This window comes from Myxine glutinosa, chromosome 12 (genome assembly GCF_964187855.1).
Source record: "Myxine glutinosa chromosome 12, kmMyxGlut1.1, whole genome shotgun sequence".
Taxonomy (NCBI): domain Eukaryota; kingdom Metazoa; phylum Chordata; class Myxini; order Myxiniformes; family Myxinidae; genus Myxine; species Myxine glutinosa.
In genome coordinates this window covers 101264440-101276961 of record NC_136272.1, presented here as the reverse complement: position 1 = coordinate 101276961, position 12522 = coordinate 101264440, and the positions used below count along the sequence as shown (strand labels likewise).

General features: G+C 44.6%; 1 protein-coding gene across 1 annotated transcript in view; it reads right to left on the bottom strand.

Moving 5' to 3' along the window:
• Positions 1-12522, bottom strand: part of DCHS1 (dachsous cadherin-related 1) — a 64599-nt gene continuing 52077 nt past the window's right edge. Inside the window, exons 11-18 of the mRNA XM_068132196.2 lie at positions 10597-10957; positions 10359-10469; positions 9819-10027; positions 9412-9560; positions 7523-7653; positions 4004-4290; positions 3774-3921; positions 1-3636 (exon numbers count right to left, since the gene is read on the bottom strand). Of these exons, the coding sequence (XP_067988297.2) occupies positions 974-3636; positions 3774-3921; positions 4004-4290; positions 7523-7653; positions 9412-9560; positions 9819-10027; positions 10359-10469; positions 10597-10957 (4059 nt within the window). The 3' untranslated portion in view covers positions 1-973. The remainder of the gene's footprint in view (positions 3637-3773; positions 3922-4003; positions 4291-7522; positions 7654-9411; positions 9561-9818; positions 10028-10358; positions 10470-10596; positions 10958-12522) is intronic.

Here is a 12522-nt window from a genome sequence, read left to right as displayed (position 1 = left end):
TCTTAAAAACTTTGAAATACTTTATTCACATGGAAAAAGGTACAACAGCCTTTTGAAAGTAAAAAGAAGATCATAACACATTTAAATATTTCTTTTTTTTTCAGAAAAGACAATCCTGAGGAGCTCAGGCTTCATTGCAGGTCCATATGATCAGCGAGTTGGAAAAAACTTAATGACTGAGTATGCTCATCAATCAGGTGAGTCCATGGCATGATGCCTAAAAGTAATGGGCTTGATGGGCATCGACGGATTGTTTAAAATACACGAATGGCATAAAGAAAACTTGCTCTCCAAAGCGAAAATCGAAGCGAAAACAAAGAGACACCAATTGGCACTTTGCTCCAGAAACTGCGGTGGGTTTAAAAACTCCAGTAGAAAATCCGAAAAATACCCCCGTAAACAAGTCACTTGATTAACTGTACACCTTTACCTGTCGTGGTAAAGCACGTCCAAGTAGAGCTCCATTCACGCACAGGAAGTGCAAACCCGAATTGGTACATATCAGTGAGACCTGTAGTCCAGGACGCATTGGTCATTACTATGGGTAGAGTTAAGCGAACCACCTGACGACTCTTGGCAGAGTTGAGCCCAATATTCTGGGTTACGAGAACTACTGGTTTCCTTTATCCGGACTCCTCACACAACTAAAGGAGGTAAATCCATAACGGATGAAACTTGGTCGCCGTACCTATTGCTGCGTTGTCCATAAGACTGAATATTGAGGTTTTAAAGTCCTGGAACATTAGGTCAAGTTTCACAAGAAAATACATCTTAATTCGGTCACTCACATCATCCATTTCCGTGCACACATTTTCACCTTTCCTTGAGTAATCTCTAATGCACAAAGCAATTTGAATAGTAAATACACCTGTCTCTACAACTTTCACCTCCTATAAAAGGTTGAACGGCCACTCAAATAACATTCCAAACAAATAATTGTCTTCTTGGTCCACTCTTTACACATTCTCCTCAATCACATGAGCCCTCTATGTTCATCGGCATTCTCCAGGCAACCAAAGATTCCCTCGGCAGGAGCTAGGGCAACACCAATCGGGGACATAGGAGGTAATGGGGTGGTGAGTGGAGAGAGGGCAGGTGTGAGTCGTGGAGACATGGCCAGCGGGACATGTGGGGATTCCATTGTAATGGGAGAATACAAAGCGCCTATGTTTGCTACACGGTAGCTGGGGAGTGGACGAGGCGCGATGGTTCTGGCTCCTGGAGGGATTGCAGACGTGATGATCGGCGGTGGTAAAAAGCGATCCCTTGGTGGCATGGACTCGAGACACGGCTTTGATTCGTCAGGTAGGTGCGCCATCTCTGCCATAAGCTGAGCCAACTGCCAAAACTGTGGTCGCCAGCTTAGTATTTGATCCCAGTCAAATGGACTGCCAGAGTCATCATTGGGGTCCAGCAGCGAGAGTAGTGTCGACTGTGTTGGGGTCATTTCTTTCTGTACTGGTGGTTCTTTACAAATCGGGGATGAGCACGAACCAATCGATGAAAAAGTGTTTCCACTGGGAGAGTTGAGTGTATCGGCATGCTCAAGGGTGCGCATTATAAAGTCTCGGATTGAGTCAGATCTCCTGCAGGGTGCACACTCATCCTCTGGACAAACAGGTAACATAACTGGTGCGTGAGATAGACCGGACAATCGTGTTGTCATTTGTGAACCATCTGAGAGGCACCCACTGTCCCTTTGTTCAGCTATATCAAGTGCTTTTGGACAACCATCTTGTAGCACACCTTGCATTGCTCCCCCGAACCTTGTGGCGAATCCAGACCGACGCTCAATGATCATTCGAATCTCATCATCTGCTGCTGCATCTCCTTCTGCCGAGCCTCGCCCACTTGAATGAGAGTGTGCAGAATGATCTAAGACGTTACCTGGAAGTAAGGCAGCAACGGGGTAGTGTGTAAGGTCCATGTGGGAAGCCGGGCAAGAAGTAGACGCCAACAGCGGTTCAGGTGTGTTACACTGTTCTCCGGTACCTGGGGTAATCATACCCCTCTCAGTATTGTGCTTGCCCCAGCCGGTTTTAGCTCTCCAGATAAGGAGAATGACGATCAATGTGACCAGCACAAGCAACAAAAGGCCAAGACCAACTGTGAGGCCAACAGCCAGACTAGGAGCAGTCTGCGTTGTCAAAATAGCCTCCAATCCAGTGCCTGATACATTGATGCGAGTTGTCACGCTGGACGACAGAGATTTTGGCAAAGGGCTACGTGCCTCAATTGTCAAAAAAATATTTTTTGTTTCTTGATTGGGCTTACCGCTTTCCTTCTTCGAGCCAGCCGCCACGCTCAACGATATTGCTCCTGAGGCTTCATCCAAGGAAAAAAAAGGTGATTGCTGGTGCAGTAGGTAATGAACTTCACCTTGGGGACCAGCATCTGCATCTGAGGCACTAACTCTGCCCAACTCAAAGCCAGCAGGAGCATCAGTGGGAACTGAAAATTGGTAGCTCGATTGTGAGAAGACCGGAGGAAATTCATCTTCACCCTCGACCTTCACAATAACCGTGGCAGTTGTTTTCCCACCATTGATGTCCCGTGCCACCACCAGAAATCGCAATGCTGGTGTCTCCTCCTGGTCTAATGAGCGTACAGTCCGCACCTCACCTGTAAATGTATCTACTGAAAACATCTCAGGCCCATTCATGAATGATTGCTCACTCCCTCGTTTGGCTACAATGTGATAAGAAAGAGGACTTTTGTCATCAGAGTGTGAACTGGTAGCTCGGAGCACAATCACAGGTGTATCAGGAGGTGCATTCTCACGAACACTGGCTGTCATCTTATGCACTGGCTGAATGAGACTACGGTGGTCTACACTGCCAGCCACAGAGACATGGAGAGTTGTGAGGGCCCAATGTGGCCCATCTGTAGCAGAGATTGTAATGACATGTTCTTTCGACTCCTTCAAACTGTGTTCAAGACGTACCACACCTGTCAGGTGGTCCACCACAAACAGCCCGCCATTATTTCCAGAAATGATCGTGTATGTTATTAGCGACTGAGAGTCTGCATCATGTGCCATCACACGGGTTATCTCTGTGCCCGAGGGAGACCCCACATCAATTTTTGCTTGGTATTTGGACTTTAAAAACTCTGGTGGCTGGTCATTCGTGTCCATCACTGTCACAAACACACTCACTGTACTCATGCTACACCTCGACAACCTGTCTGATACTACTATTTGAAAATTGTACGTTGAATGGGACTCAAAGTCTAGACCGCCCACCAGTATGAGTCTACCAATAAATGAATACCCACGAATTACATCTATCTCTTCATGTGTCATCTTCACTATATCTTTAATTTCAACATGAAAAAGATCTTTTGGGGCACCAAGCAAGCCAAAATAAAGGTCCCATTGCTCGATGTCCGCACCGATGGTGATCATTGGCACGTCTAGTAGTGAGACACCTATCGGAGTATCCTCAGGTACATGCACGGTGTATTCTTTGCGTCCAACGCATTGGGGCACATGGTGTTTCGATCCTGGTGACAGATTCACAAGAATGGGAACCGATGTAGAGAACGAGGGACTTCCCGCATCATGCGCTGTCAGCATCAGCTGTACCTGGGGTGCACTTGCGTTGTAAGTTGGGGCTTTCTCCACAAACAGCGTACCTGGTGAAGAAAGTTACTGGTATAAGAGGACGCCATCTTCAGATTAAAATCACATGTCCTCTTTTTCCACTACATTATTTATATTGTATTTGCAGTATGGCATGGGACAATTGACCATGCAATGTGTTAAATGGTACCGTTGTCCGGATGGACATAGAAGTTATTGCCGTTGGTGGTCGAAGAGGAAAGAGAATAGGAAAGCTGTCCATTTTCGCCCAGGTCTTCATCTGTAGCGGACACCACCAAGACGACGGCATGGCTAGAACTCTCCTCAGATAGGGTTACCTGTCGAACAGAAGATTCCTGTTGTCTTTCCTCTCTTACCAGTATACATGACTATATACACTCCCTCCATAGTACTGCATACCTCGTAGGCTGGTTGTGCGAATGATGGTTGGTTATCATTGACATCCGTGATGAAGATAGACATATTGTGTGATGTCACATGCTGAGAATCCTTTGCCGTCACCAGGACATGGAACTGGTGTTGGGACTCAAAGTCAAGTGGACTTGTAAGGAAAATGGTCCCGTCCGTGCTTGCAATGTCCAGGGTCTTTTTTCTTATCCCCGCCATGCCGAGGGAGTAGATCAGAGGAGGACCCAGATCCACATCAGTAGCAGATACTCTTGTCACGAGCATTCCCACCGAACTGTCTGTCTCGATTTGGAATGAAGATGACACACAAACCATGGATCAACAAATAAATATCAATCATGGTGGTCAAGCCAAAGCTCTAAACCTCAAATGAAGCTCTTGTAATGTCTACAATCAAATCTTCAGTAACTAGAGAGTTCATAGAACACCATACCCCATGCAGTGTTAAGAGTATAATTCAATGGAAATAAAATAGTGATTTTCAATTTCGTATATAAAAAATTCCGGAAGTTTCGCGCTATTGATGCAGTGTCTTATAGACCACTTTATTTAACATGTTTCTGCAAAACTGGATGTTTTTGGAAGCAATAAGAGGGCAAATTTGTGTTTGGCAATGTTCAAGTGTATAATTAATTTGAAATAAAATAAATATTGTAAAGTTCATAGAAAAACTTAATTCTGGATGTTTACCACCATTGACACAGTGGCTATTACACCACCTCATCTAACATGTCACATTAGTTCTTCGTGCTTGTTGTTTGTGTCCTTTATGACGTCCTTGAAAACTGTAGATTTCCTGTTTGGAATGATTTTCAATTTTGTTTCACTGCTACACAGGCAGACAGATTATTATTTTTTATCGCACTACTCTCTGTGCATGTGCGATCGGGTCTCACTCAGAGGCAAAGTATTGCCAAACTACAGGTTTGTTTTCGATTCATGTTCCAATTTGTGTTCAAAATATAACACTCAATTGAAATTAAATTGTTCCCCTGTCATAAAGTGACGTTTGTGGACAGTCGGACGGAAGGACAGACAGACAGAAGTGAACCACTTGCTTAACCTCTTTTTCCTATCCGTGTGTGTGGCATAACTATCTTTTGATGAGCTAGTGAGAATAGCTAATACCTTTATCAATGCAGTGGATTACAGATACTTTTATCATTCAAAGTGGGGCAGAATGTATTGTATGAAACCAGATGATCTCAGCGTTTTACCAAATCTAGAGAACATGATCATTTGTACACTTATTACAGTTACCATTATGGTATCCCCTTCCCTTACAAAAACTTCCTACGACTTCTCATGACATATGATATAAATTTGTTTGGAATATCATCAGATATCATGTAAGGTTTGACTTGTCAAAGTTGCTCGTATAAATAACCTCAGTGAATGTAAGAACTTGATGTAAGTGATTAATTTGCGAGCCTCCCATGTGCAATTGATTAATCTGTGAGCCTCCCATGTGCAAGTGATTAATCTGCAGGCTTCCCATGCGCAAGTGATTAATCTGCATACCTCCCATGTGTAAGTGATTAGTTTGGGAGCCTCCCATGTGTAAGTGATTAATTTGCAAGCCTTCAATGTGCAAGTGATTAATCTGCAGGCCTCCCATGCACAAGTGATTAATCTGCACACCTCCCATGTGTATGTGATTAGTTTGGGAGCCTCCCATGTGTAAGTGATTAATTTGCGAGCCTCCCATGTGTAAATGATGAATCTGCAGGTCTTCCATGTGGAAGTGATTAATTTGTGATCCTCTCATATGTCACATCCGGCTTAAGACTGACGTAAATACCTCCCATATGTCACATCCAGCATGTTCAAAAAGCTGCCGCCAATTCATATTGTTATGTCGGTGGGGTAGCAATATGTAGAGCCAGATAGATCTGTGTAGGTAGGTATTCGTCTGTCGCGGTAAGGAATCTGACCTGTAATAAGTTCTGTGTGCTTAGGTGATTTGTCGGTTAAGATGTATACCTGTGGACATACCAGGATGTTCGTGTGTTAAATAGAGTAGGGACTAAAGAGTAGCGCCCCTGTGTGTCACACCTGGTAGCTAAACCTTTGTCCCTTATGGCAATGCACACCTGTAGACACGTAGTTAGGTCCCTAGCGCAACATTAAATGATTCCCTTCCCTGAAATGACTTTGGAAGACGGACAGGCAAGGGGGGGGGGGGTGGGCGCTCAGGGCGCGGCCACATGGACCGCGGCCAGCTGCACCTACGAGCTATGATCATGCTACACGCTACGTGCTATACCACGTCCAGGAGGGCTGTGATCGGTTGGCGCAAATGGACGTGGAAGGCGCGAAGCAGGTCGACAAAGGGTGGGAAGTTACGAGGCTCTGGTTGGGTGCCGCACCGAGGCTGACGTCACCGCCAGAGGTTATAAAAAGAGCGCACGGAACTCTGCGCGCAGATTCCTGGCCCTGGCAGTCCCGGTGCGATCTCGAGTGGAGAGAGTCCTGTCCCTGGTTGCGTGGCTCGCAGTCTTGGCCCTGGTTGAGTTGACTTGAGAGTTGGCTTATCGATCGTGTGTGAAGATCGACCTCGTGGCTTGAGAGTTGGCTTATCGATCGTGTGTGAAGATCGACCTCGTGGTGCTTGGAGTGGTGCTTGTGCGGGAGCGAGGCTCGGTGCTGTGACCGGGCCTAGCGACGCGTGCGGAGGATTCCTCCACGCCGGAGATTGAAGACGACAAGACAGATAAGACCGAGCTCCGCGTTCCCAATTACATAACGGACGTGTTATTTTGGTTGTTCACTCCCCCCGTCTGCATTTGCCGTCAGTGTGTGGAATATAGGAACTTTATATAATATCGCGTTTTCCTGTCCCTACGTTTCTTTGCAATAAACCCTTGTATTATTTTCCATCCCCTGTTAAACCTGTGCCCGGTTGAATTAATTTCCCTGCAGGATCGAAGCTTCCGTGGGTTCGTTGAAGGTAAGCGCTTGCGCAGCCTTCCATTTTCCTTCTTCCTCCCGCGTTTGATAATCAAATACGTGTTTGGTCGTCACCTCAATTAAAACTGTTTAGGCCTATCCGCGGTCTCTGGTGTTAACCAGAGTCGCAGACAATATCTTGCGACGTGGGGACGTGGTCTCCGCCAGAAGAACCAGGGAAGGGGGGGATTTTATCATAATTGGCTGATGTGACATTTGGATGGATTCAGAATTCTCATTTGGCTCTGTACTCTGGTCGGACAGGGGTAAGTTTCTTTAGTAATGAGATGTTTTATGATTATTCCCATCATTGGTGCTATTTAACCAATCTGGTTGTGTCTTAATGACATGCAGTTTTATTCAATTGTAAACGGAACTGAAACTTACATGATTTATGTGATCTACTGTAGGTGAGTATACATTATTAGACTTGATTGGGTGATCTAGTCACACATGTTGGTTTGATAAAATTAATTAATTAAACAATCCTCATGTTCGGTTGTCGAATTTATTGATTAATGCTTGTCGAGAAAAGTATGGTTGGTGTCGATAATAACTAACCTTCTGGAAGGATGATGGGTGCTAATGGTGGCAACGTAGGAATGTTATCATCCACGTCAACCACAAACACGGAGACTGTAGCCGTGGCCGACAACGATGGTGCACCATGGTTTATGGCCACCACCTCAAAACTGTGGTAAGGGGAACATGAGTGAAGACATCTTACCAGGCAAACTGTTCATCTTGTCTATGCCATCATCGATGGAACCTTAAAATCACATTATTACTTCTCCACACCGAAGGTTATGTTTTCACCCCTGTCTGTCTGTATGTCTGTGAGCAGGATATCTCAAGGTTATGGACGGATTCAGACGAAACTTGGCGGACAGATTGAGTTTGTGACAAGGACGAATTGATTCAATTTTGGCGAAGATCCGGTTCCAGAACAGGATACTATAATTTTTTAATTCCTTAGTGGAATCTTCACCATTGAGAGATCGGGTCAAAAACGATATATAGCATGATACCTCAAAAAGGTGTGGACGGATTATGACAAAGCTAGGTGGATGAATTGGATAGGTGACAATAACAAGCGGATTAGATTTTGGTTTAGGTCTGGATCCAGATCCGGCCTATCAGTGGGATACAAAACGTAAATGGTTGAGCCTGGCAGAGGTATGCGCTCTACCGAGTGCCATTATAGTTACCCTGCGCTTGTGAAGCGACAAGCGGGGGTAAGCATTCAGTTGCGTGCGTGTGTGCCGTGTGTCGTTCGTGTCTGCATTTTAAAAATTCATTTTCTCGGCAACCGTTGGTCCGATTGACATTAAATATTCACCATAGGAGCGCCACCTCCTGTAGAATATTTTAATGATTATTATGACGTCATTGGTCACGTGGTACCGGCGCCATCTTGGAAAAACATCGTACCTTTATATCTCGGAAACCACTCCAGGGAAAAAATTGAGACCTGGCTCAAGTACTCCCCATGAGGAATAAGATATGTTAATGATGATGTCATTGGTGCCTTCGTTATGACGTCATAATTCGACAAGTAAAACACTTATCCGATCATTATTAATTTTTTTCAGCAACTGTTGGTCTGATGAACACGAAATTTTCACCATGGGAGCACCTCCTCCTTTCGAATATTTTAATGATAATCATGACGTCATAGATCATGTGGTACAGGCGCCATCTTGGAAAAAACAAAAAATGTTGCACCTCGACATCTCCAAAACCACTGCATGGAAAAAATTGAAACGTGGCTCATTGTAAAGAACTCCATATGGGGAATAGGTGTTGTTAACGATGACATCATTTGTGCCATAATTATGACGTCATAATTCGACAGGGACAACGCTTAGTCTGATCAGTTTGAAATCTATTGAGCGTGATCTATGCAACAATTATATTAGAGAATATAAATTTATGATGTCATCGCTCACGTGGTCTGGCAGCCATATTAGATCAAATTTAAAAAATGTTCAAAAACAGAAGAGTTGGCCTGCAACAAGTTGACTGCGCAGGATAAGTATTAAATGAATACCATCTAGTTAACATTATGGAATGGACTTTCTCCATTTACCAATATATTCAAGCAAATCGTATGGGATGGTCTCGAGCACCCGATTTGTGTGTTTTGTGATTCTAATTATCACAGCTGTTGGTAAAATGGGATGATTAATTTCGGGAATAGAATTGGTGTGTGAAATTACTACAACTGAGTTACTGGTCCCCGAGAGATACTGTAAATGAGGTGAAAGTAATATAAACATGCCGACTAGAGTCTGGAGCTATCTGTCCTTTGGAGAAGACCGCCTGACCTGCATTGTGACCGTTAAAGATCCCATTGTGTATTTTTAGTAGTTATTTTGAATAAGGATGTGATGGATGGGGTGAAAAGGGGCAGAGTAGGGGTGGTTGGGGGCATGAGGTCTCATATTTACCTGTAAACTGGCTGCACCTCATGGTCCAGGCTATTCAGAGTCCGAATTCGACCACGAGGATCCACAGAAAAAATAGAAGCCAGGGCACCAGGCCTCAGAATGAATCGTAGATTTCCCACAGGTCCTTCATCTGGCTCCAAAACCCACACCTGAATTGTAAATCAAAGAAAACCAATTAACCAGTAAACAGACAAACTATGCAGCCAAATATGAACTTAAACACCAGACTCGACAATTACAGACAAGACAGCTTCGACAAGACTTCGACTTCGACAAGACAGCTTCAGCTTTATGACAAAAGACTCTTGCATTGCACCCAAAAACTAGCAACATCCTCGTGACGTCATGCCGAAGCACAATTCTTTAAAAATTCCAAAAGTACCTGTTCTCATAGAGTCAAACTTTACCTGTGTGACAAAGTCAGGTTCCTTCTGCTCTTCAGCAAAAGCGATGTACGTCTCGTGCTGGAACCATGGCGGATGTCCAGTTCCACCTTTCACCGTCACCTCCAAGCCCGAGTATGCGATGACTGAGCCTGCCTGGGCCGATAGCACCAGGTATCTCTGCTCAACTCTTTTGGGATCTAGTGCTTTGGCGTTCAAAACCAGAACCTCTCCTACAATCAGTGACAAAAGGAAGTTGCACTTCATTTGAGGGCCGCAGAATGATGGGACAACTGGCCGAATGTCGGTACAAAATGGATGCTCAGCTGTAAAGGGGTGGGCAACACCTTCTCAAATCCGGTTCCTTGACTCACAAGTAAGACCAAGTGGACCAAATCTGAACTTTTCCTTTAAAATCAAGGTGACATGTATTGTCATATCACATATGATGTCATCACACACTTTGAGTCTTCAACACTGTAAAATTTTCCATAATGTTTTGATAAATTATATTCCAGTTGCGTTCAGCACATTATATGGTAAAAACAATAGGTATTTTCAAACCTGTCTGGGCATCTATCTGGAAGGCTCTATCTTCATTGCCACTGAAGATGGAAAAGGCAGGAGTTTCGGATTTCCTGCGATGCTTGGCTTTAACCCTTGTGACAAAGGTCCCTGTGAAAAGAAGTCCAACAATTGGGAAATTAACTACTATCTACAGATTATGAACTCTCCCTTCCCCCTGCCCCAAGAAATTTTATTCTCAAATTTAGTTAGGTGCATTATCGATCACCGTCATCACCTGAACTAACTCCACCGCTCACGCTTGTGCGGATAACCGGCTGCTCAAAGCGTAATGGAGGTGGAGAAGACTCTTTAATGAAGAGAATCAGAAGGGCAGAGGTTGTGTGTGAAGGCCATCCCTGGTCTGCTGCCTCCACTCCAATGACAACGGGTGAAGTAGAAATCCCCACAAGACCTGGACCTGCACGGACCTCTCCGGAACGAGGGTCCAAGGCAAAGAGAGCTTGTGAATCTGGTTGCAACTGCTGAAAACGGTAGAGCATTGAGGCGTTTGGACCAAAGTCTGGGTCATGGGCACGGAGGGTGGTGAGAATGAGCCCTGGCTGAGTAAACCGTGACGTCTTCAGGACAATCGGATTCTGAGAACACAAAACAGGATATAACTCAAAAAACTGCCCACGCAAACCCTCTTCCAACAGTCTCAAGCAAAATAAAAATGAATGGCATTCAAGGGGTTAATATATGCTTAAAGCCGAGTAGTTAGAAAGCCATTAACAAAATATAATAGTAATTATAAGAAGAAGAGGAATTGCTGCCAAGGTCCTCTGGGGTGCATCAGGGTACCCACAACAACATCATGATCATTTCATAGCTGAGAGGGTACCTTGGACAGGTCGCTGCTCCACCCAGGGTTCTATCGAGGTAGATTCTATACTCAAAGCAAGAATTTGGGAATTGGCCAGGGTGGCAGCAGCCAATGGCTTACTCTTTACAAAAGGACCATGTGATCTTCAATGTGCACAGGTGAATGTGACCAGGTCTGATGTTCGGCTGAAGGTGATTTGAGCAAGGTGTCAGTGACAACGCGCCTAGTCTTCGTAAAACACACCGTGGCATCTTCAAGGTCCACAACCAATGCTTAAACTGGAACACCTAGCTTAATGTCCATCTGAGGGGCAGCACCGTTTGTGCTGCAACTTCCGGTCCGCGAAGTACCAATCCGACAATTTATAATCAGGTGGGGAATCGACCTGGCTGGACTCCTCATGGAAGAGTTTACATTGACAATTTAAAAAGACGAGCAAGATAATTAAAATATACCATGGAATGACGGAAGTTAAATGCACATTAAAGATTTGGGAAAGATTACACCAATTAATTTAGAGAAAATTAAAAGCTTGCAAACGACTGCATTCTCAAAGGTAGCACACTCAACTTTGTATTTGATTTCTATCTGATTCCCTCCCAGACTATAAACTGTCATGTTGCTCCTTCGCAGGCTGGGTGTTGCATCAGTGAGTATGCCATCTTTCTGATGGGGGCGTTGAGCCAGCTGTCCTGTCTGCTCCAGTTTATGAAAGGTGGGAGTAATTGGCATTGTTAAAGTAGCAGTTAGGATCTCTTCCACAAGGATCTTGTTCCGTTCAAGGTCAAATAATCTGAAAGCTGGTATATCAGCCGGAGCTCTCATTTTTTTTTTTTAGCTTACCCGGAACATAGATCCGGGGAACTTATGGGATGGGGTGTTATCCGTCCGTCAGTCCACCAGTCCGTAAACACTTGCAACTTTTTCTCCGAAACTGCTGATGGGATTGTGACCAAACTTGGCTAAAGTGATATTTGGTATGTTGCAACTCAGGTTTGTTTACGGCATTAAGAAAATCGGGGTCGAAGAGGGTTACTGGGGATCAAAGTGGATCCAGGTTTGATCCCCCAAAATAGGTATTTCCTTTCTTCTCTGAAACTTCACACAATTTCGATGAAACTTGACCACAATCTGCATCATCCATGATGTACCAAAGTTTGTTCACGGCATTAAAAAAAACCGAGCATTATGGGGATCTACGGGAGCAGGGTGGGGGGGGGGGGGCGGGTTGACCCCCAAAATGGTTATTTGCTTTCCTCTCAGAAACTACAGACAAAATTCCGATAGGACTTGACCACAACATTACATTCATCACCCAAGATGCAACAAACCTTGTTG